Source organism: Anser anser (genome assembly GCF_964211835.1).
Source record: "Anser anser genome assembly, chromosome: 25".
Classification (NCBI taxonomy): domain Eukaryota; kingdom Metazoa; phylum Chordata; class Aves; order Anseriformes; family Anatidae; genus Anser; species Anser anser.
Window position 1 is genome coordinate 3,415,669 of NC_139746.1, and position 24,805 is coordinate 3,440,473.

Genomic DNA, 24,805 nt, shown 5'->3' on the forward strand with positions numbered 1-24,805 from the left:
GCGAGGGCCCGCCTATCAACAGGAGGGCCGGCCGGTAGTCCTCGCGTCGCTCAGCGGCTTTCCACCAATAGAACGCGGCTCTGAGGAGACGGCGGCCCGCCCTCGCCTCCTATTGGACCTAGGCGGGGGGACGGCGGGCGCCAATAGGCGGCGCGAGCTGTCCGTCAGCTGCAATCAGAGCCCTGCGCTCTGGCGGGGGCGGGGGGCGGTGCGGACGTGAGGAGCCGCACAGCAGCGGGGGGGGGGGGCCGCTGCGGCCGCCCTGCGCCAATGGGGCGGGGAGGGGCCGGCCCCCCCCCGCCCCCCCCTCCTCAGGGGGCTGTGGTGAGCCGGGGCGGGGGGACACCGAGGGACGGAGCCGCCTCGGAGACCCCCGGGTTCAGCCCCTGGGGGGTTATACGGGGGTCCAGGAGCGCTGTCACCCCTCATACTGCACCCTGGGGTGCTGCTGAGGAACCCTGGAGGGGAGCAGCGCAGAGGGGTTAAAGGTGGCAGTTAAAGATGGCACGCGCTGGGGTTTAAGAGACACAGGGCCAGGAGTGCTGGTAAACAGGGGCTGGGTGAGCAAAGCTGGGTGCAGCCCCAGCCCTGTTCCCCCCGCACCCACGCTGAGGGGCAGGGGGCACCCAGGGGCCCGGCCGGCCCCAGCACCTGGGCAACACCATGGGCGTGAGGGGAGGAGGGCAGCACTCGGCTCTTACACGCCTCATGGGGGTAGGGCCATGTTCTAGGTTCCCCAGCCCACACTCTGATGACTCCACTAGCTCCATAACTTTTTTGTTTTTTAATTAAAGAAGTTAACTATCTCCACCTCTTCCCAGTTACAGCTCCTTCTCTGCAGGCCACGGGCTTTACCTACGCTTCATTCCCACCCCGCTGTGCCAGGGCCATGTTTGATGCAGTCCCGCTGCGGGCAGAATCCTGCCACGTCCCAGACTCGGAGGTAGAGTTCTGCCCAGCTCCTGCAGAGATGCTACAGGTTGTGGCGAGTACCTGAGCCTACAGGGGAGCGCGCTGCAGCTCCTGGTATCTCCGTCTCCAGCAGTCACCGTCACCACAGGACAGAGGCACTTTGAAAAAGTGGCTGCAAAGACCATGGAAGCCTGCCAGGATAAAGTATCAAGGGTATTTTTTAATTTATGGTCCGCACAAGTTTAATTGAGCACAGATTCTGTATACTTGCTGGGAAGAGAGATGGGAATTCCCAAAATAGAAGGAAGATCCCTCCATTTTTTTCAACACTGGTTTTCTTGCTTCCTGATTTTATCCATTAAATACTTATTTTACCACATCACACACTGGTTATTTACTCTAGAATTTCAGAACACAAATTTACACAAGTATGTATGTTAGCAGGATGATGCTTCATTTCCCAATTTCCAACACTAAAAAAAAGCAAATTGCTTCATATCTAAAGCCACGCACTAGCTCACATTATAGCACAGTAATTTTTTCTAGCAGAGCTTTACGGTTTCAAATGTGCAAGCCTAAATTACAAAGCATCTAATTTGCAGTAAAATTGTCCTAATTCATGCTAAATAAATACTGTTCTGAGTTTCAGTGCACTGAAACCTGTGTGGGAAAACAAAGCTCAAAAACAATATACTAAGGAAGTCAATTACAATAGGTTCTTTCTATTTAAATATACACATTTCCTCAATTTTGCCCACCCACCAATTCTTCTTATCACAATATAGACTAAAAAGTCAAAAGACAGTTTCAGTGGAATGTAAAGGCCTGACATTTAAGTGTTTAATGTTAACACTAACCTTAATATAAGCTTATTTTAAACAGGGCAGACTAAGCAACAGTTGCACAATTTCACAGCTTTGGTTTTCAATATCTCAAACGTTGATCTGATTTCTTCATTTATTTCAGCTGCATTTGCTTTGGAAAAATCTGTCTTTTAATTTAATTCTCTGGTTTGGGAAGTCAATAGAGATGCTTGCATGACTTGCTAAAAACATCTCCAATACAATACCTGATAGGGTACTTCTAACAATTCTGGTTTTATTCATTAGATATGCAGGCAATTGTAATTCCCAGTTCACATTTGGATTTTAGTAATGTGGAAATCTGCTAACCCCTCCAGTTGAAGAGATACTGGGAATCTAGGTGGTTTTTGTTTTGTTTTTTAAATTGAATATACCATGTTCAATGGTATGTAAGGCCTCTTAGTAGTGCCTCCAAGAAAAATACTTTGAATACAAGAATATTCAAGTAGTATTTCCAGAATTTCTTTGTAGTGAAAAATAATAGGCCTTAAAAAAAATAAGAGGCTGAGAATAATGGAACATAAATACAAATTCCTACACAAGAAATTACATCTGGAAACCTTCTTCAGAAAGAGTGAAATGAAAACAGTCACCACTTTCATCTGAAAAGATATTTATTTTGAGAACTTCAACTTGCACATTGTACAAAAATTGACAAATTCAGCAAAAAAACTATAAAACGTTTTTTTTCCCCCTAACATATTAACATTATAATTTTAAAAAGGGTAAGAGTTAAGAAAACTTAAGCCAGGCACATTTGTTCCAGTCTGTCTGCAGTAAAGTGTGATTAAAAACATCTTGTCATGTTGAGGTATTAAACTGCAAACTTTGGTAATGTTAGAAAAAGACAATCCATTTACAAAAGCAAGCCTTCTTGGTGTCATTTACAATAACCAAAATGTTTCATAAAAAAAGTCAAAATTGATTATTCTCCATTTCTAGGTAGAAATACACTGAAACAAAGAAATTCATGTTACCATAATACACCTAGCATTAGGAGGAAACCCGAAAGTTTGCAAATCCATGCTAATCGTATACAGCTACAGTGTTATATTTAACCCTAAGAACAAAATCCGGTTGGCAAGTTTAAACAATTCAGTGCTTATGAAAAAATATATACGGTGATTCAGAGCCCAGTCTTTCCAAAAAGGACAAAAGGCACTTAAGAATGGCTTTAGTATATTCCACAATGGCATTTCTGGATAGAAGACAGCACCTGGCTGAACAAATAGTTCCCTAATAAGAAGTCCAACTGAGGTAGTACTTCATATTGCTCCAACTACTTGACTAAAAGCAAGCAGCTTTTTTTTTTTTTGATATACAAAATTAGCAGGAAATGGCTTTTGATAGGTCTGTCAAATGTATAAAAAGTTATTTAAAAAATAGTAAATATCCACTTGCAATTAAAAAAAGTCATAAGCCAGGAACCATCTTGTACAAGTTGAGCATGAAAATGCTGCCAAGGTGATGCAAAAATCTACCTTTATGGCCAAATCCCCAAATGCTGAAGATTGTTCAAGCAACCAAGCCATTTTTCTTGAATTAAAAAAAAGGGGGGAGGGAATGGGGATGGGACAACAGAGGGCAATCCGAGAACTTTCACAATCATTAGCAGCCTTACCGGAAGCACTTTGTATAGAAAAAAGATGCGTGCTGATGAATGGCAGTTTTGAGGGGAAAAAATTAAAAAAAAAGCAAAATTCAACATTTAGAACAAAAACAAAATCCACAAACATACAGAAGGATATTCCTTGAAGTTTATAGTTTTTTTAAAAACAAGGAAGACTTTAAACTTTTTTTTAGGGATCTGGGAGAACACAGACTACTTTTTTTTTTTTTAAATTAAGCCCATTGAAAACCCATTAATAAGTTTGAACACAAGGAAATTAGAAGTGCTTTACAGAATCACCGTCCATTGCCATATCCAGGAAAGAGCTGAGTTAGAATGGTCTGCAGTGTTTCATTCACTTGCATGGTATAGTTTTTGCCAAGATCGTAGCGGCAGGCTGGACAACTGTACACATCAGCTTTGAAGGATCTGTCCAAACAATCCTGGTGAAGGATAAAAAAAAATAATTAGTTAAGAAATACGGATGTGCAGTTCAGCTCATTCTACAGAGCCCCGATTGGAGAATGAGGTTCCTTTTACTTCCTCGTTCCCCCAGGTGTCAACAAGAGCTGAGAAAGGCCAAGAGCAATGCAAGGCTGGCTGTCGGAAAGAAAACTTCCTTCATTACATGCAATAGCACACGCTCTTCAACAGAGCGCATCAGTCACGGCAGCATTTAAGCATGTGGTAGAGATGCTAAAGACTGTCATAGCTTCCACAAGAACACTCCACGTTATTCCTCAGAAAACAAAACAAAACCATGCGCTTTGCAACACCGACAAATCCATCAGTGTCACCTAGCAGCATTACTCAGCCTGCAGAGAAGGTCTCATCGTCTTTTACAAGAATCAGGCAGTAGCAATACAATTGTGGAACTTTCTTTAAAGTGAACTTTCCTATGCCAATGAACTTTCATCAAATCTTAAGTTTTCACATATATAACTGAGTCCTTCTAAAACACTAACGGGCAGAAACAAACAAAAAGAAATCTGCTTCACCACTTAAGTCAGTTCAAGGCTCAACTGCTCAACAGAAGAGTCACAGCAACTGCTCACCTTGCACACGTTGTGTTGGCATACAGTTGTGACTGGCCGAAACACAACCTCCTGACAGCAAATACACAAGAAAGCCTCTTCAACTTTATTTAGAAATTTCTGTAAAGAGAACATTTGAATCAACTTCTTGTTACTATGCTCTGAAAGGTACAGCCCTCCCCCCCAAAAAAATAAAAAATGAAATACAAAGGATTATTTTAGACATAGAAAGGTGTTTTGTTTTTTTTTCCCCCCTTTAAACAAAGCTCAACATGGAAAAAAGTCACATTAACAAGTTCTTAACCTTCTCCCTGGTCTCAAATAGTGCTTTTAAGTTATGCTGTGGATGCCTACATCAAAAAAAAAATGCTAGAGTTCTGAGGCTATTTCTTTATGCAGCCAAGAAGTTTATATTTAGGAACAGTAAAATAGTTGATTACCACTATTTCAGGAATAAAAAAGTATTATATACCGGTCCATCTTTGAGAGCATCTAGTACTTCATTCCACAGTTTTTCATTGGCTTCATCACTTTTTATAAGAGACTTTTGCTGAGATGTCAGCTTATATGGCTCTACTTTAGTTTTCTTTGGAGTCCCTGTAGGAGAGTTAATGACTTTTTCCTCCCCTCCACCTGAAAAAGAAAAAAAGTGACTTCTTAAAAAGAAATAAAGATTAAGTAGGTAAAAATTCACAAAGACCTACGAGGCTTTCTATATCCACTTGCCTACTTCACAAACCTGCTGATTTCCTTTTCCTCTTTCCTTTCCCTGGGGTATCAAACTCATCATCTCCGTTATTTTCTTTTTCTTTATCTTTGTTTGCAACAGCTTCTAAATACCCCTCAGGATACTGCAGGAAAACACAAAACAAAAAGCATCCGATGCAAACAGTGCCAATTCATAGACTTTCCAGCCTCTAATAGTCTGTAAGATGACCTCTGAGAGTTGCTCCAGGAGTTATCTGTCTTAAATAATAGATCCCTGCCCTCCTAAGGTACTTTGACTGTAAGAATTCCATACAAGAAGATGAGTTTTGTCCATTTAATCTCCTGATGTAGAAAGAAAACAACCCACAAGAGTGAAAGTGCTCGTGTCCCCTTCAGTCTAAAGGGGGCTATCTTGATTCTTAGATTCCTACACAAGGCCAAGCAGATTATCCTCAATAAGAATGTATAACAGAAAAATTCCTGCTAACCATCAAGTCAAAGGGAACCACGGTGATGTTCCAAAAGTGTACCTGCATTGTTAGGCCAAGCTTTTTCATCCTGTCCTTTCCTTCTTTGGTCCAAGGAGCAGGTTCGTCGTCATCCCTCCTAAGTAAGTAACGCCACACCAAAAATCCAGATTTCCCTGTTTCGGGCCAGTATTTCACAACCTAAAAAAACAGCCAGAAGCAAGTCCACCAGATACTATTAAAGCTTCTTTGCCATAAGCAAATTACCTTTCCCTACTTCAGTAGGATTCAAATCCTTCTTACCTTATATATCCCATCATATCTGTTCCCTTCTACAGGAGCGTATTTACTGTGTTTGCCTCCTTTCACATTCCTCACCACTCGGACTGGCTTCCCAGCTCTCCAGTCCTTAGCTTCAGCTCCATTTTTGTCATTGATGGGGGCACTACAGTTCAGAGCCAGAGCTCTGTAAGAGAAAGTCCATTCAACTTAGTGCATTTACCCCAAAACTCTTCAGAATCAGAGAGGGAACAAAGTAAAACAGAGCTTGCATGGAATACTTGCATGAGCATCGCACTGATACAATCAGGTACCATTACTACAAAGAGTACCAGCGTACTGGCGTTGTGCTGAACCTTAGAAATAACGTACCAAAAAAAGACCCCTGGAAGCTACTACTGCCTATGGGAACCCCTTCTAGGCCTAGTCTCAGGAAAAAGCATGTAGCCAGTCTTTTGCTACTTTGCCTTACAGAGTAACACTTTCAAGTATATAAGGACTAACACTAAGTAACACTAAGAACTCTGTGAGACAGTATTCGAGTCTCTTGACTATGGATCACGTTTTAAATACACTGATTATTCATTATATTACCCTAAATTAATTGCATGGACCACCTCCTCCACTCAAATCCACACTTATGTGCAGGAATAACAGCTTTGAATTACGAATGATCTGGTCTCCCAAGGTGACTCATACAACAGTGGCTGCAAAGGATTCAGGAGAGAGTATGAAAATTTCTACGCTATTTTACTACTCTGTTCCTTAAGTTTCAGTCAACGTAGAATTGTAGCGATATGAGTCTCACATTTTTCATTTAAAGCACACTGTAAGAAGCATTTCCAGTGCACAACAGATCTACAGCCATTGTAAAACAACAGTTTTACAAATCGGTTTTACAAATTACAAGTAAGATAAACAATTTTTCAGGCCAACAGACTGCTAGTTACTAAGGTTCAGAACAGAGTGCAAATGTTGCCAACCTGTTCATGTTGGTGAGTTTTTGATCACAAGACTGTTCCGCTGTACGTTTGTTTCCAGAAAGATCACGACCTCCGCTCCCTGTATATGTGAAGGAATTTCCATGATCCTGAAACGTATATGGATGGTTGCAACATATTCACAAGAGTAATTAAATAAAAGAGTATTTTAATCAGGTATCTTTAATATTGCACTCTGAAAAAAAGGAAAAATGACACACACACACACACCCCCATTTAAGTCTCCCAGACTCAACTTGCCTGTCGTCCCCTCTTAAGTTTGCTAACAACAGAGGGAAAAGTCAGGGTGACAACTGTTGTCGCATCACACACCTTAACAGGAAACGTCTGATACAAAACATAAGACGTCTACATGATAGTTTGGTTCTCAGACATAAATAATCAGGATTTACTTACTATATCATCTTCATAGCCTCCTGCCAGAACCAGGGAATAAGCACCATCATTACTTCTGCCATGTATACCTGCTACGTGGGGCCTGTGAACACCAGATTCGCTCACCTGGAAAAAAATGAGAGAAAGAAAAAAACAATCCAAAAGCTTGCTAGGCAGCAAATGAGCAATGTGATCACTCACTGGTCTTCGAACTAAACCAACTAATAAGTACTACTTTGTGTTTGTTTTGCATATATTACAGGATGAAACTGTGTTCTCACCACCATCATCCAAACAACTCCACATAAAGAAAATACACGTTTTTCAAACATAAGCAGTTGGATACTCCAGTGAATTAAACACCTGGATATACTTTGTGATGTGAATTTAGGTCTTTCTCACCTAGACTGCTTTTTAACAAGCTCCAGGAATTTTAGAGTAATGTAGGTACTAAAATGAAATACTCGTATAAGGCAGTTGGTCTTGAAAGACTTTCACGTCGTACTTGAAGAACAAAGGCTGGATAGCTCAGGGCTCCCCGCCCCGCGCTCTTACAGGATGAGAAAACTTTAATATATCTAGTTACTTGAGACAGTCTTACCAGCAGAAAAATTAGGAGATATTACACATCTCCAAGGCAAAATACTGGAAATATATGTTTGGTTTGGAGTTTGAGTCACCAAAAAAGCACGAAAGAAAAAAACACTTGAAATGCCTGAACAATACGACATTAGTTATGGAACATTTGATATAGACAAAGCCAGAATTCTTTTCCTTCTGCACTTACATATCCAGTGCCATACACTTTACTATTAATTGCTTCAGGTTTCACATCTATTACTTGGATCATTCCCATTTTTCTTTACAGTGGCTGAGGCCAGGATTCAGCTTCATACCTGTACTCTGAATTTCCACATGGTGCCAACCGGAATCCCAGGAATTGGTCCATAGTGGTTAGAGGGGACAATGGTACATTCCTTTGTGCGGCCAACACATGCCATACCCTGTTTCAAACAGGAGACCGGTCAGCCAAGAATTACAAGGAACACACACCAACACTATTCCTCAAAATAAAAACGGCTTTAACTGACCTTGCCCCAGTCTCTCCGTGAGGATGAATTAGCAGATGCCATTTTTTGTTTCTTCTTACTTTCTTTTAATTTCTCTCCTGCTAAAACCACCTCACTTGCATCATTTCGACATTCAGGGCAATACCTAAAGTCACAAATCAATGAAAATTAACAAGTAGCAAAGCCTTAAATTAAAAAGAGAATTTTCTCAGTTAACCGAGTTATGATACTACAATTTCCCCATATGAAACTGGACAGGTCACTGAAGCAACTCTCCATACTGGAATTAGATCTGTATTAGCCACTGTCCTTGCATGATCTTCTAAATCACTGCAGAGGTCAGGAAATGTTTGTGTCATAAAATTCTTCATACGAAATGCTGAAACAGGATACATGAACTAAACAGCATATTTCGACGTAGATACAAATACAGGTGAAGGCATGTCTTATATATATATGTCTATATTTGTATTTATGGCAAAATATATATATGTATGTAATCAGCATGTGTATTTCACATATTAAAAAGTACGTGTCACAGGCCTACTATGATGATCGGGGACTGTGGAATACCCATAAATGACCCATAAAAATGACTACATGCTTACTGGCATCAGGTTTACATTTGGTTTATAGGTATCTGTACTTCAATTTGCATAAGCACCTACATCCCAAAACTATGCAAAGAATAAAAAGCTTGCAAGCCACCAGCTTTCTGGCCTAAAACATGCTCTCACTAGACTCAAGAGAAGCTACGAAATCGAATTTAACATCAAAACCAACACTCAGGCCACCCATAATGGTAGCGTACCTCTCTTCACCTCGTACAGTCACAATACCGCCACCTAAGGGCGGCATTAAGCCCTAGACCTCACTTTCTACTCGATCTAGGTGGCAATTGTGATACCGCACAGCGCTGTTAGAACTTACCAGTCCTCGTCGTCTGGTATACTACTAAGGGGAGGGTTGAGGCAGTAGATGTGGAAAGCCATATCACACTCATCACACATCAGCTGTTTATCTGGATCTTGTTTACCCCCACAGATATAGCAAGCACAAATCCTGCAGGTTTTGTTCGGGTTGTCCTTACAAGCTTTACACACAGGGCCATTTTGTCCTGTTAGCAAGGAGAAACAACTCTACTTCAGACTCCAGAAAGTGCCAAGATGTACTAGAAATGGTCAAAGGAGTCACAGCTAGAAGTGTTTGTGAACTCTCTGATACTCAAAGAGAGTTAACAGAATAACACAAGGTAAGACAATATTGTACACACAAGAACTACGTAGCAGACTCACGTTTTAATGGACTGGCACTAAGAGGACAAGCACTGCCTGGTTCTTCAATTTTATAAATTTCATCCACAAACGTAATTGTGCAGTCATTCAAAGAATCACCAGCATCCCTACAAGGAGAAGTTGATAAACGTCAAAGAGATCATAAAGTATCCTACAGCATGAATTCACAGCTGTGCACCGGTGACGCAGACTGGTTTGGTGTCAGCCCTGTATCACAAGATACCTGCTGCAGCATCGCCTGCTCTAGCACAGTGGCATGACAGCATCACCATGAAATACTTTTTGAGACATTAGACAAAGCATACCCCTTCTTGTCTTAATGAAGATTCAGGTACTTGTAGCATTCAAATCACTATCAGTGACTGCTGTCACCCCAAAATATTTCAGACTATACTCCTCTCCTGTTTTATAGTTATGAAGTCAAAATAACTATGGTGAGAGGAAAAAGAAGGAATGTTCTGGCAACCCCATGAAAGCATATTTTTATACACCAGCAATTAAAGTTCAGAGTCCGTTATATGTATACTTGCTTTCTTCCAAAGAAGAGATTCGGGGTTGATTTCATCATCCTTATAAAGTGAGGGTTTATTCTGCATTTCTGTATCTGACAAAATATTACACCGAAGTTTTTGTAAAACTGCTACAGATAGTTAACACAAACAATTGAACAATTCTTTGCCTCTTAGCAAATACGGGGCTTTGCATCTTCCCAGCAGTATGTGAATCCATAGATCAGTGTGCCCTGCGATCCCTTGCAGCATCCAATTCCTCCAGTGGAAGTTAATTGAAAACGCAGTACTACAAGGTCAGTCACCCAGCTTTCCATCTCTCCTCAGCATTTCTGGCGCACCATTTTTTCAGCAGTCACTCAGACCTCATGAAGGCTTAAACAGAGCTGGAGAATTCAATTTATTCCACATTTCTATTCTGAATTGCTTACCCAAGTAGTATCTTCGCATTTATCTCCTTAATCATTTTTGTTTCCCTTTTCTGCAGAATCTCAGCATCATACCAGAAACCTCTCTCTTTTGGTTCATCGGGATTATAGTTGACCATCACCACCTGTCCTACTTCTAGCTGGTGCCATTTCAAAATAGTCCGTGCACGAGCCCGTACATCATTCGAACTCAGTTCTACGACTCCATTCTCTGGATAACTTGAGGTAGAAGGCCGGAATGGAAGGACAGAGAAGACAAATCAGATTCACCATCAAAAGTTATTTGCGGTAATTTTATCTAGACAAGTTGATTTAAGAACTGATACAACAGAGCGTACAAATATACTGTGAAGAATAACGTCTCCTCCTCCCACACAGTCACAGCCAGAATCAGTCAGCCTAACTTTGTTAGTATCGTATCCCTTTCAAAACTTGGGTAATAGGATTTCATACGTCTAAAAACATGATTCCAGCCCACATGTTTTGTTTTACAGTTGTCTTACAATTACAGCCCAGTTCTGTTCTACCTTCATGAATTCTTACAATCAAATTCCCCACTGACATCACAATCCAAATGACTATTAGCCAAGAAATGAACAAAACTCACTCCTCGTATTTCACATGATATATTACATCTTCTTCAGGAATGGTCGTCTGCTGATCAGGATCTGCACAACTGTCATTTGCAGCTTTTTTTCTGGTTACATTTACAACCTGGGCTTCAAACCATGCTCCCATATTCATATCACGAGCATCAACCAAGTCATTGATCTACACAAAGCAAAGTATACAGCTCACCAAATGGATTTTCAATTTGAGCATTAATTTTCAGATCTACTGGAAGATTTAGCCATCTCAAGTTAACTGTTATCAAGATATTTTACTGATCATCTTAAACATTAAGCTGTCCTTTGCCTTCCTGTTCCCGTTATGCAGCCCTATAGTCTTCTCAGGTTAAACCCCTAAGGCTAAAAATCTATTCTACACCAAATGCATACAAGCCTTATCTTGTACAAACTACTATTAAATAGTTTACAAGAGGCTTTCTGAACTGTCTTACTCATAGTCTGATGAGGACATCACTAGATCTGTAATAAAATCCATTGAAACAGACAAGTAAAAACGATTCTGAACAGCTTGTTGAGATTTTCTTTGGTTCATTCAAGGAAGTTTCAGCTTTGACAAATGCAGCAACTCCAAGCAAAAATACTGGGGAAAGTTTTTAAATTAAAACAAGCACTTGCAATGCTTTTTTTTAAAAAAGCAAAAAGAGCATATTGTATTTTAATTAAAAGGGTAAAATGAAAAATAAGATATTTTAACCCAAAACATGTTGCATTTAATTAGTTTGTGGTTGGTTGGTATTTTTTTTTTGTTTGCTGTTGGAGGGTTTAAGAGAAAAAAAAAAAGACAATTGGAGAATGAAAGATTTTCAGAAATTTTCAACCGCTGAACACGCTTCCCCTCCCAAAGCCTGGCTTTAAGCAGTGCTCCTTCTCCAGTGACTCACTCACCTTATAGAGGCCGAAGCCTGGGTCAGTCCAGTCAGGCTGCGCAGCCGTACTGGGCTGTCCCTCCAGTTCCATGGCACCTTCTCCATTGTGCGAGCTTTTGTCAGATTCGCTTTGGCCTGAGCCGCAGCCAGAGTCTGTGTCGGAGAGCTCGGAATCCTTCTCCTTACTAACAGCAGGAAGCACTGCTGGGCTTTGTCTAACCAAGAGCTGAACAATGTCATTCAGTCCAACACTGTAATCAAAAAGGGAGTGACCATCTTCCATCTACAGGGAAAGCATCAAAATAATCGGGTTATTTAATTCAGCGGAGATTTTCCAATTCAAAACCACCCATCGTGTTGCAACCGTCTCCGTGGGCCAAGAGAGACCACAGTTCTTGAAAGCCATTAACAGTCAAGGAACTTGGCAGCTCTTCAGCAGCACAGATACTTATAGATTGTTATTCTTACTATTCAAAATGTTCTTTTTTAACCGACTCCACCGACTAGAAAAGCTTCCTTGCTGCCCAGATTAAACCTCTGTGTCCTGTGAAAAGGTTTGTGGCACATTCCCTAGAAATAGCACTTCTGGGAGGAAGGACTTAAACCACAGATCCCCTACAACCTATCGAGATTTAAAGATGATTCTACATCACCGAGGAACTCTAATGGAAGTTCTTTCTTCCTTAATCGGGACACATCTCATAATACAAACATTACCACAAAGCGGTCTTTACGTTGTATTTGGGCACGCTCCTGATTGTTGTTAAGACATTGCTCTGTTACACGCAGCATTAAGTAGAAGCCAAAGAATTAATCGCCTACTTTTCTCCAGGCAAACACGCAGTTTTTCCATTGAGAGTAAAAATCAAAAAGGATTCAATTCAACTTGAAACCACCCAATCACTTCTTAGCACAGGCAGGCAGGTCCCAATTTCACACCCTCTCTAATTTTAAGAATGTCTTTTGAAAGTCTGGCGCTGTACGTAGTCAAATCAAGAGCCCACCCCTGCAAGAAGTTAAGAGAAGCTCAGAGGGCCAAGTAGGTTCCTCTCCTTTCAGGAACTCGGAGGAGCACCACCATTTCGGAGTTAAAATACAGCACTCGAGACTATGCTGCAGCTCGAAGTTTAGACAAGCTTCGCCACATATTTAAGGTCTGACTAAGAAATTATACAGGAAATGATCATCCCCTTCCAGCCCAAACCACCAGAAAAAGCAATCCCCCGAGCTTTGTTCCCTATCAATGGGAAGCAGGGTAAAACCTCAAAAATTTGCACTTTACGGGAATCACTACGATAATTCAATTCTGATTTACGGCTCCAAACGGTTACGGAACAATCCCTGGAAATCTGACCGCGCAGGAAGAGATCCGGACTTTTTCTGTTTTAGAGATGAGAACTCACAGAGATACACAACACCAAAGCAAAAAACCGTCGCTCGTTCTTTAGAAAGGAGACAATACGACAAACGCGGTATTGTTATCAATTGTCACCACCAAAGAACCGAGCGACAGCAGGTGCAAAGCGAAATGAAAGAGCAAAGAATGCGAACAGGACATGAAACCACAGGAGTGCAAAGGAAATTCTGAAAGAAGTGACAGCAACTGAAGATCTATCTCCAGCAAAGGATGCCTTTTTTTTTTTAAATTAACGAGTATTTTCCTGACGTTTTAAAATTTGAGCTAAGGAAACACGTGAACGTTTCAAACAACTCAAAACCTCAGACAAAGCACTAATGGGCGCAGCAGGGAACGATCGCTACAGGATCACACCGGGTAAATGTTTCTATGTAAAACAAAACAAGAAAAAAAAAGAACTGAACTACAAACTAGGGGAGTTACACAAAAACGAATTAACTTTGCAAAGCAAGTGCATCTTCAATGAAAAAAACAGATGTTACGATGGCCAGTAAGTGGGTTTAGTGCTATTTATCTGCAGACAGTGGCAGAAGCCTGCTGACAGCCTGCCTCGCTCAGCACCCTATCTGCGAGCCCCCCCGGGTCTCTGCATCCCCCGGGTGCCCGTGCCGGGGTTGGTCCCTCCGCTGACCCCACAACCGGGTGCTGAAAGCCCGGCCCGGTACTGGGGGTACTGGGTCTACTGGGGCAGAGCCTGGCCGGGGGGGGGGAGAAACACGGAGCAAGGGCACGGGGGGGACACGGAGGGGGGACCCAGAGCCGTCGAGGGGGTGGGGGACACGGGGCCGTCGGAGGCACCGGGGGGGGGAAACGACAACACGGAGCCGTCTGGGGGGGAGGGGGGGGGGGGACGGACACGACTCGGCGCCGCTACCGAGGCGCTCCCCACCCCCCTCCCGACGGAGGGGGCCCAGGGCAGAGAGACCCCCCCCTGTGAGGGGGGAGGGTGAGAGCCCCGTCCCGGGGCGCTAGGTGGCGGCAGAGCCCCCGCGGCTGGCAGCGGGCCCTGAGGGAGCTCTGAGGGGGGGGTCTGTGAGGGGGCGGGGGGGGCCCTACCTGCTTGCCCCGGTAGAAGAGGCGCTGCCGGTGGGGCTCGACGCCGAAGACCTGGTGTATGCGCTGCCGCAGCCCCTCCACCTTGGTGAGCTTGGAGAGCGAGTCCACGCGGTGGGTCTCCCTGCCGTCCATGGTGCGCACCTGGATCCACATGGCGCCGCTCCTGCCCTGCCCGCACCGAGCCCGGCGTCAGCGCCGCGGCCCGGCCCGGCCCCGGCGGCGCCGCTCGAGGACACCGCGCAACCTACCGCCGCCGCCGCCCCCCGCCCGCCAGCCGGCCGGCCGGCCCGCCCTCCCGCCGCCGCCACGCCATTGGTCAGCAGCCCGGCCGGTTCGGGCGCTGATTGGTCGTCGGGTGGTTTAGGCCCGCCCACCCGGGCGCCTAACGGCTTTGGTTGCGCCCCTGCCGCCGTGCCGCCTCGCGGGCGGGCGCCGCGCGCCAACTGTATCTCGCGCCACAATTGAAACGCTCCCTGCGCTCTCGCGGGGGCCGCCCCCGGGGAAGGCTCGCGAGATTATGCAAATGAGGGAGCCGGGAGGGGAGGGGGCGCTCTTAAAGGGGCCGCTGCCGGGGACGGCGGAGCTCGGTGCCGGGGGGGGGGGGGCACAACGGGGCCGCGCCCCCGGGCCGGGCTGCTCCGCGCGTTCACGGCGGGGGGCGCCGCGTTCCGGTCCAGAGAAAAATAAATAAATTTAAAAATCTAATTAATAATAATAATAATAATAATTAATAAAGGTAAAATTAAAATAAAATAAAATAAAATAAATAAATAAATAATAAAAAAACGGGGCCCCGGCCGCCGCCGTGCGATCCCGGTCGCCGCCAGCCCCGGCCCGCGGCAGCCCCGGGAGCCGCGCGGGGCGATGCCGGACCCTGCCCGCCCCCCGGCCCCCCCCGCTCCGCTCGCAGCCCCCGGCCCGGCCGCGCTCCGAGGGGCTGGGGCCGCTCCCGGAGCCCCGCGGCCCGTCCCGGCAGCGCTCAGCCCCCGGTAGAGGAGTCCCGGGGCAGCGGCTCCGCGCCCGGTACCCGGCGGAGACGGGCGCTGCTGGCCCCCGGTGCCGGCAGCTGTCACCGGGACGGGGGGGGGAGGGAGGGGAACCGAAGGGGAAGGAGGGGAAGGGAGGCTCCTCCGCCGTCCCCTTACCGCGTCCCGGGCTTGGGGGCCGGCGGCGGGACTCACCGGCGTGGCGGTGCTGGAGGCCGGTGCCGCGCTGCGCCCCGCCGCCGCCCCGCGCCTCTCCCCGGCCCTTTGGAGTTTGGCGCGGAAAAGCCCCGTGCGCGGCGGGCGCCCGCCCATTGGCCGCCGCTGGCGGGAACTGAGCGCCGGGGGCGGGGCCGCGCCCAACCGGGAGCGCGGGAGGGCCCCGCCGCCCAACCGGGAACCGAGCGGGGACCCCCCGGGGTCCGGCACGGCACGGCCCGGCCGGGCACGGCGCGGTCCCTTTGGTCCCGTCCCGCGGCGAGGGGTCGAAGGGGTCCGTTGGGAGCCCCCGCGGTGGGTGGGAAGGGTCTCCCGGTAGTCCCGGTACCGGAGGGACCGTTAGGTTGTTTGGAAACGGCACCGGGAACGGGCCGGTGCTGGGTGTGCGAAACGAGCGGGAGGCGCGAAATGTCGCCTCGTGGCTGCCCTCCTAGCAGCCATCTTCCAAAGGCGCAGCGGCACCGCCGAGCACGCCGCGGGGCTCGTCTCCGCCGGGAGCTCAAGGCTGTACCGGGAGCTCAAAGCCTCACCGGGAGCTCAAAGCCTTACCGGGAGCTCCAAACCTTACCGGGAGCTCAAGGCCCTGCTGTGGTGCTGAGAGAGGCCTCCAAGATCCGAGCCGCCAGCTGCCGAGCCCCCAGGCCGGGAGCAGTGCCGGTGCTCGTGGTGCTGTGCCGGTGCTCGTGGTGCTGTGCGTGGTCCCCTCGAAAACGTGGCCGCGGGTGCTGCAGGGGGGCTGCGGGGCGGGAAGCAGCGCTGGTCCTGGAGGATGTTTTCCTCCGAACTTGTAACCCTACGAGGAAATTAGAAAGGATAAAGGGTGTTTAGGATGGCCGTTCGGTGGAGTAAACTGCAAGCAGGGGATTTACCGCGAGGTTTCTGAGAAAACGAATCGGCGTTAAAGAATAAAAGTAGGGGGATTGGCGATTGTGGGGGACAGACCCCGGGGTGCGGCAGTGTCAGGGCGGCGGGCTCGGCTCCGCCACGAGTGGCTTCAGCAGCACCGCCACCCGCCCAGGCCCAGCCGAGCGGCCCTGCCGGCCTCGCGGACAAAGAGAACACGAGAGGCGCCGAAGCTAAATGCAGAGCACTATTTCCCGTGGTACGCCCCCCCGCGCCCACAGACACAGAGCTGAACTCTCGTATGCTTCAAAAAAAAGACTGTGAAGTCGGTGGGACGTGGCACCCACCTGCCCCCCTGTTTTCAGGCTGCCCTGGTGGGTGTGTGCAGCAAGCGAAGGCCTCCTAAGCAGCGTGTGTCCCTCTCGGACGCCCCTGCCCTCTTAGGATCTGTTGGGGATCCCACAGCTAAGCCACGGATCCCAGGTTGAAAGTCAGTGGCCTAGATTAGGTTAGTACCAAAGGTTAGGCATGTGTCAGCGCACAAAAGCCTTGAATCTGACCTGCGACCTGCAGCAGTCAGGCTTCATTTCCTCCCACATCTGAAGGCTTTGCCTTGCAAGAAAGTCATTTTTCCCCCCCTGTAGATGCACAGGAGTCTTAACCTTGACCTCCTGTAGCAGCACACCCTTCCCACAGTCCAAAGGGGTTATCAGAAGTTAGAGACCTGGCAGGGAGCAGGGAGAAAGGCTGAGCAGTGGGAAAACAGTTTGCACCCTTTTAAGGGCAGGTCCCACACCTAAATGTGTGATCCAGGTTGGGATCTTCTGGGCTGAAGTTGGAGGCAGTGCTGTTTAACAGCGCACCTGGATCCACAGTGTCACCCACGTGTCCCATTTCTAGAGGAGTGGAGAACCCACATCCCTCACCAGATGCAAGACGGTTTAACAGCAGACGTTTACTACCCTCTTTTAGTCTTTTTTCAGCATCGTTTACACCTCTATAAAGGGCTACAATAAGTTCAGAAAAAGCCACTTTTAACATACAGACCTGAGCCTTCTTTCCTTGAGTAGTCCATGTCCCATTAAGCTCACGTACAAGGAATGTATATTTAACCAGCTATTTGGGTCAACTTTCTGACACTCAGGTGCTAAATATGTTTCAGGTAGCACCTTATCACCTGGCATTTGACTCTCCCATACACCCCATTAGGGTCCCATCTCATGGCCACATCAGAACTACATTGCACGTGTCCAGGTTCATCGCGCACACGCGTCCTTCTGCCCTCGGTGATCCCCCCCACAGTGCAGGGAACGCACTTTTACCGTAATGCAGGGGCTGTTCAAGGAAAGGGCTTGTGTATGGTGACTTGTAGCATCCCTAGAACTATCAGGGTCAGGAAGCAAGAAGCGCAGTTTCTGAAGAAACTTTTACTCATTCAGTGAATCCACACTGCAGAAGCTGTGCTGTGCTGCATCCTACACGCTCCTCAGTTGGGACTGCAGATCACTTAAAATAAGGCTCAATTCTAGATCATTCTAGTAGTAGAACACTGACTTCATTAGAAGTTAAATTATTTATACTCTCATATTAAGGTCCTTTCTTCTGTTAAAACAAGAACATTGCCAGAGAAGCTCATAGAGCACTTCTGATGTGAGATGAAGCCCTGGGAGCTTCAGGTTTCCACAGACTGTCAGAAAAAAGGAGCGTGACTTCCCTGTATTGCAGTTGTCTAAGAGACTGATGAGTTTTAGCTTTCTCCCTTTCGGATTGTTTTAGGCATTTCTTTCCTTCAGAGTTCAAATTCTGATTGAAAACACTTCTGCCATCTGGCAAATCCTCCATGCTGCGAGGAAACAATATCTCGGTTCATGTGCCAGCAGGGATATCCAGTTCAGTTTACGACAATTTAAAGCAGTGTTGCATTCATTTGCAAAAAGACACAGCCAGCAAGACAAACTTTTAACAGTCTCCTTGTTCAAAGTGAAGTTTTGGCAGAGTGTTTCAGGAGAAATGAAAGTCCAGGTGTGTACCTAAGGAATGGCAGCTGATAGACATGATTAAAGCAAGTCTTGCGTAAAGAAGAATTGATAGCCGGTCTCACCAGTTCCGAGGGGGCCAGATTTATCCCTGTGTGGGCAGGACAGTCTTCTCATTACAGGCACTATGATTCACACCGTCCATGCCTTACAATGCCTTTACACCACTTAATAACTGAAGACACAAGAGAAATAGCAGAGCCTTTGGTCCCACAAAACTACAAGAAGCATCACAGCAAGAGGTACAAACACTCAAAGTGTTTAAAAGGGTCACGGTAACAGCACGTTGCGTAGCTTGCAGAAGGCCAGCTGGGATCAGGAGCAAGCACCTTTGACATCTTCCCCTAACCTCACTGGCCACCCTCCGCACTCACCAGAAAAAAGGCCGCATCTGCTTTGCTCAAGAGACTTGTGGCTCTGAAATATCCCCACTACAGAGAACACACATTTATTTTTGCAAGAGTCCTTTGGCAGTCGTGAAGAACACATGCAAGACCAGGTAAACGAAACAGACTATTCTACTTTAGAGAGGTGGAAAAAATATCAAGAACTGAGCCTTTGCCCCAGCTAGCTATTTAATGGCTTGCCCATCATTAATAGTTGAATGTCCTCATTCAAAAAATAAATAAAAAATAAACATTCTGTTTGATGTGCAAATAACTTAATTCTGTCTTCTGCTTTTTTCTAAGAAAAATGTTTTGTTTTGTTTTCTTGGAAGCTGGAAATCAGTATGTGGAAACCAGTGCAGGATGTATGTCCCAGACGGGGACGTACAGAGCTATCCCACATTGTGATCCAGAGCCTTAGCTTTTTGCTATTCAATGTCCACAAACCCTCTCTCTGCTGAACCTTCTTCTTCCTCTCAGTGTTTAGTGCCGCCGTAAGCAAGTCCTGCCGTCTGTGTTCTGGGCTCTGCATTATGTTTCTTGTCTAGCACTCAACGCACTGTAAGGCTAAACTCGCTGAAGTGCTCCGAGAGCCAGGACTCCCTGGACCACGACAGTTAGTCAAAGAAAACCAAGGGAGCTATAACACACTGCTTTTATCCAGTTTTTGTCTTTCATCTGAGGTATTAACACCTATGTTTTATGTTTGCAGATATGTACCCTTTGCATAGCTTCTCCCAAGGACTAGCGATGATTCGGTCATGTCACGTTCAACACAGCAAGAGCCCCCCCAGGTTAAATAGCAGGGCCCATCTGGAAGGTCAGGCAGTCCCTGGGTGCGCTGGAGGTTTCCACGAGCATTGGGATGACACAGGGTCATGCTGCATCCAGCAACAGGAACTCATGAGATTTCATTTTCCTCTCCTTCCACAGGAGGCTCTTTGGTGATAGAAGCTCTCTGCTGCAGGAGCTGTGGATCCGTGATTCTTCAGACTTCCCTGGAGAAAAACTATTTGCCCTTATCTGCTTTCAACTCAGTCGTCCTGTATGAGATCTTCACCACTCCTCGGAGGACCAAAATGAAGAAATAATGCTTGAGTCCAGGACTATTGTTGCCCTCCTTAACGACATGGTGCTCCCCAGCACGGTGTCTCCTCCAAAGCTGCTACACGCAAATCCAGAGGAAATGGAATCATGGAAGACAAGAAAGAGCTGGTGGAAACTGCTGACCTCCTGGGTCCACACACGCATGGTGGGCAGGACGCCCACTGTCATCTGCGAAAGAGAGCTGCACGAGTCTGTGTGAAATGCAAGACGCCAGCATATCCGAGAAACCTTTCCAGACGTGCGCCAAGATCCAGCAAATGGGGATGGACGGTGCAAAATCAGTGTGTTCTGCTGTCGCCAGAGGACTGTGTTTTTGTTGAGATGCTCTTATAATTTCCAAAATAATTGGGGTATAGCTAGATAAACCCCGGGATTGGGGAGTGATGTAAAGGGAGTCTTGTATCACTGATTATTGGGGAAGCAAAAGTAGAGGCCTCAGCAGTGGCCTGAGGCAGAGAGGACACACTTAGCAGGGCCAGATAACATCTAACCTCTCCTTGATTAAAAAACAACTGGCTTTTTTATGTTAACCCACCCCACCCGCACCTAAAGGTATGAAGCAAGAGTGCAGGAGTAGAGGGAGGAGCAGAACAGGCGTGTAGAAAACCAGCCAGCAGTCTGAAAACCAGCAGAAAGGTGAACTGGGAGACTGGGAGAGCAGCCAAGAACCAGCTGGGACGTTCCCTGCAGTGAGGGCAAAGACAGCTGGGGCTCCAGGCAGGGACCTGCCCGAGCTGCTGCCGCCTGCCCGCATGCCGGGGAAGCTGCTGGGGGGGGACCAGGGCCTGGAAAACCCTCCGGGGGCGATGGGCAGCAGGAGGCATCCAAGTCCTGTTTCGGCTGAGGCAGGGCGAGGGCAGCAGAGAGCTGCAGCACGTCCTGGACTAGGAAACCGCTCCGAAGACTTGAGGAGGCCAGGGGGTTGGATGGAAGGTAAAAGCTGAGCTGAAGCTTTTGGTACTTCACCAGCAAATTGCTTGCAGAAGGCCGCAGCACTCTGAGGGACGTTGCCTTTGGAGATCACCACGCAAAGCCCGGGGGACGGTACTGACGGGTGGGCAGCACGGGACGGGGTCCAGCACCGAGTCTCCTGCCCCACAGCCCCGACTCCATCGCTCCCTGCCCTGGGGCAGCGCTGCAGGACTGGCGCGAGGACACTCGGCGTTGATGCAGGCTGTGGCCTTGGACGAGGCTGCTGTGAGGAGCACCACCGACCGCTGCAGCTGACAGGAAGCTAGAGCATGAGGGGCTGGGTGCTTTGAGCTGACGTTATTAGCTATTTCTGTGTCTGAAACTATTTCTGCAACTGCTACCCAAAGGATCGCTCGCTCCCAGCAAGAGGAAGTGGTCAGGCAAGAGGACACAAAGACAGGAACATGAGCCAGCAGAGCCTCCGGGCGGCGGAGGCAGGCAGGGCTGTCACCACGCATCTTTGGGACCTTGCAAAGGTCCAAAGGTCCAAAAAATGGCAAAGACCACAGGCTGACTTGTCGCCTCGGTGGGCTCCGGACACCACTGCTCCAGAGGGACGCCTGAGCAGCACAGGGCTTCTCAAGGAGTTTGCTGGAAGCCCACGGGCTTTGCTTGACTTAGCCAAGGAACAGAAATCAGAGCTACGCATGCTTCACCCATGAATCATCTCTTCTCGTGCCTGTGTATGTGCCCTGGGGAAGGTGACCACAGCATCACGGCAGATTACTAATGGAGTAAAGGCCATGGAAGATCAACAAGATCGTGTCCACCGCAGCAGATGAGCACTGGCAGAGGAGGTGTCAGATGGGCCCTCTGGTCCCCGAAGAGATGATGCTGAGCTGTGACACACCACAGAGCAGGGAAAGGAATTGGGCCTAGTGCTGGGGACCCAGCATAAGGGCCTGATCCTTCAAATCCTCCACATACCTGCATGCTTCCCTCTCAACAGGACTGGGACAACTGAGAAGCATGTAGCTGGAGATGCCTCATCCACTGGCAGAGCCCAGGACACGGCTGAAATAAGAGCTGTACAGCTAGCAGGGCTGCAGAGGAGCAGGGTTTCCTGGCTGCCGACAGGCACGGGAGACGGGGGTAACGTCTGGGATCCTTACCAGAGGGATTCTGTCCCTGTCTTGGTGCTGCAGCACGTGCACAAAGGCTGCAGAGTTACTGGTGCAATGCTGCCTGTTGTGGGAAGCACTGCCTGGTGCCACAGGGCTCGCTCGCTCCAGCCATGGAGCATGTTTCTCTGCCTCCTCCTACACCCTTCCCACGCCCACCAAACTTCTGAACTGATTTTATCTTCGCTGCAAGTATATGGTATATATACAGTACCAAGAATCACAGACATGATCGTGCAAACCTTTGCTCTGAAATTACAGGCTCCAAAATTTCGGAGTTCTGATACTGCAGGCAGGTCTACCACTGATCAGGAGCTCCAAGCACTGGTATTTTGTCCTGGGTCACTAAAATCACACTCCAGATATCAAGCATTGTCTCATTAATTATAATTACTGTTGTTATCTCATGCAAACCACCTGCCACTTACATGGCACATGGGAATCCTCACTTCTGCACGCATTCGTCTGTGCTACATTGCAAGGCACACGAAGATGTCCCGTTCCGATAGTGCTGTTTTACCCATTCAGGTGATGAAATATAACCTGCCTTGTGAGACTTTCACCATCACCACCGCAACTGGCGTGCTCAGGCACTTCACTCCCATGAACCAACTGACAATTTGCATCGCTGACATTTTACCTGAGGACATAACCCACTGTCCATATACAGGACAAACACCGAGAAAAACATGGGACTCATTTCTTGATTCGTGGTTCCTGAAATTAAAACATTTCATCATATCTTCAGAGGATAGACAAGAACATCCATCCTTTCCCCTGTACACATCACAGCCTATAAAAGCCACCTGCTAATCAGCCTAAGAGTTAATACAGGACACCGAACACTTCAAATTTGCAACTTAACCTGTGAAAAGAATGAGATCAAAGGAGGGACCATGCATTGCCGGGGAGTTTGTTAGATGACAGGTTCCCAGATTAAGCTAGAATAGTAAGTTTACTTCACAGAGACATGCACAAAAAGTCTTCTCATCAGTGCAGGTGGTAAAGCATGAGGCAAAAGCCACAAGTTGTAGTTGGAGAAGTTCAGAGTGAACATTAGGAAAAGCTTCTTCATTAGGAGCATAATGCAGTACTGGCTGTGTGAGGTCTCCATCCCTGGGAAGAGTTTCATGACTCAGCTAGACAAAGCCGCCCAGCTGACCTGAGCCACGCTGGGTAAGTCCTGCCTCAAGCTGCAGGTTAGACGGCCGGACCTGCAGAGGTCTTCTTCAGCCAACAAGTCCACGGCAAGGCTGACTCAAGTAAGGAGGGGGATTCCTTTTAACCTCAAAGCTGAGAAGTGATCATTGTCAACATTTTTGTTAGCTTAACAGCACATTTTCAAAACACATTGACGCTCCCATTGCCTCCATGGCTTACCGTGGGCAACGCAGAAAAGAGACCCAAGGTCTCCTGCATTGACTGGCCAAAAACAAGGTGACTCAATCAGTTTAATAGCTTTAGAAGACCTTAGATAATTCTTACCTGTGCCTCAGTTTCCTCCCCCACGGATCTCAAAAACAGACAACAGGAAGCTTAATTGATAGCTTCAAAGCAGCTTTTGAGATCTGAAGATGAAACACAAACAGAAAAGCAAAACATTGACTAAAAAAAGACATTATTTATTATTTCTATTAAAGAGTCCAAAATTCCCCCAGCCAAGCTCAGAGTCCTGCATTGCTGGGCACTCTGCAAGTGTACAAATGAAAGGCGACTCCTGTCTTGAAAATCACTGCAAACTTGAGAAGCAGCACGTTTCATCACCATGTATTTGCCGTAACCAGCCACCGGCTTTGAGCAGGAAGGCATGTCTTACTCCTTTGGTAGTTACAGCACCCTTGCTGCAGGGGAGGAGAGATTTGCCAAGGAAACACCACAGCGGAGTCACGGCCCCCATGCCTGCTTCTCTGGGCTTTCTTGACAATGCCTGGTGCCAGGTGAGGAGCAGCTTGAGAGCGGCTGTAAGCACGCTGAGCCGCCCAACCCGAGCACTTTCTAACCACATTCCTGGCTGCTAACACAGCCGCTCTTCAGAAAACCCAAAGGCAAGCTGCCTGCCGCCGGTGGCTGCCCCTGCACACCCCGGCATGGGAGGGAAGCAGGATGAATCCTGCTCCAGCACCTCCCAACCTGCGCCGAACCCCAGGCTGGGTACGTTTCACCCCATGCTGGGCACGGTGGGCATGGCCCACGCTCGAACCCTCTTCCCTAACAGCACGGGCACGCTGCCTGAGGGTTTGCAGGAACGCCTCGCTCTGTCTGGGCCTCGCCGAGCTCCCAGAAGCGAGGAACTGCCTTTGGCACGGCATGGCGGCGGGCGGCAGCGCCCAGCTCCGAGATGTGCGTGGGGCTGGGGGCACAGGAGCAGCACTGGGGGGCCGCTGGCCGGGCCCCCTCCCCAACCACCGGGGCAGGCCCATCTCCCCCTGACCCCATCTCCATCTCCCCCTGACCCCACGTCCTGTAGGGCCGCCCGTGAGGCCCCGCCACCCACACCCCATTCTGGGGGCCACCCAGCCCCATGCCCCCACCACCCCAGGCCCCTCAGAGGAGCCCCCCCATGCCCGCAGCTCCCACCCCTCCCTCCCCATTGGCCAGGGAGGCACCCGCCGGGCCCCAA

General features: G+C 47.7%; 1 protein-coding gene and 1 long non-coding RNA gene across 7 annotated transcripts; one reads left to right on the plus strand and one right to left on the minus strand.

Moving 5' to 3' along the window:
• Positions 1 to 330: 330 nt before the first annotated feature.
• LOC310886598 lies at positions 331 to 3,120 on the plus strand. Its single transcript, XR_014575383.1, has 2 exons — positions 331 to 545; positions 822 to 3,120. It is a non-coding gene; the product is annotated as an uncharacterized lncRNA (long non-coding RNA).
• UHRF1 (ubiquitin like with PHD and ring finger domains 1) lies at positions 2,372 to 23,748 on the minus strand. Of its 6 annotated transcripts, XM_083811394.1 has the most exons (18): positions 23,671 to 23,748; positions 16,289 to 16,513; positions 14,519 to 14,681; positions 12,065 to 12,328; positions 11,158 to 11,321; positions 10,554 to 10,769; positions 9,614 to 9,720; positions 9,249 to 9,435; positions 8,340 to 8,463; positions 8,145 to 8,252; positions 7,270 to 7,374; positions 6,856 to 6,962; positions 5,897 to 6,059; positions 5,657 to 5,794; positions 5,158 to 5,269; positions 4,891 to 5,051; positions 4,440 to 4,538; positions 2,372 to 3,827 (listed from the first exon to the last, which is right to left on the minus strand). In XM_083811394.1, exons 3-18 carry the CDS (start codon positions 14,669 to 14,671, stop codon positions 3,681 to 3,683), a joined length of 2,355 nt encoding a protein of 784 aa, XP_083667520.1. In that variant the 5' UTR covers positions 14,672 to 14,681; positions 16,289 to 16,513; positions 23,671 to 23,748; the 3' UTR covers positions 2,372 to 3,680. The 6 variants fall into 6 exon arrangements, with proteins under 6 accessions (XP_083667520.1, XP_083667515.1, XP_083667517.1 ...); XM_083811389.1 differs by lacking the exon at positions 23,671 to 23,748 and having other exon boundaries at positions 14,519 to 14,686; positions 16,289 to 16,453; XM_083811391.1 differs by lacking the exons at positions 16,289 to 16,513; positions 23,671 to 23,748 and adding an exon at positions 15,700 to 15,841 and having other exon boundaries at positions 14,519 to 14,686.
• Between the last annotated feature and the right edge of the window lie 1,057 nt (positions 23,749 to 24,805).

What these genes read in the sequence shown, in the direction of transcription:
- UHRF1 (XM_083811391.1), bottom strand. Translation starts at nt 15,816, where the DNA reads ATGGGCGGGCGCCCGCCGCGCACGGGGCTTTTCCGCGCCAAACTCCAA. An exon ending in CAGGCTTCGGCCTCTATAAG is followed by an intron (nt 11,322 to 12,064) that starts GTGAGTGAGTCA and finishes TGCTTTGTGTAG; the next exon opens with ATCAATGACTTGGTTGATGC. An exon ending in AAACTCACCAACATGAACAG is followed by an intron (nt 6,060 to 6,855) that starts GTTGGCAACATT and finishes TTTCTCTTACAG; the next exon opens with AGCTCTGGCTCTGAACTGTA.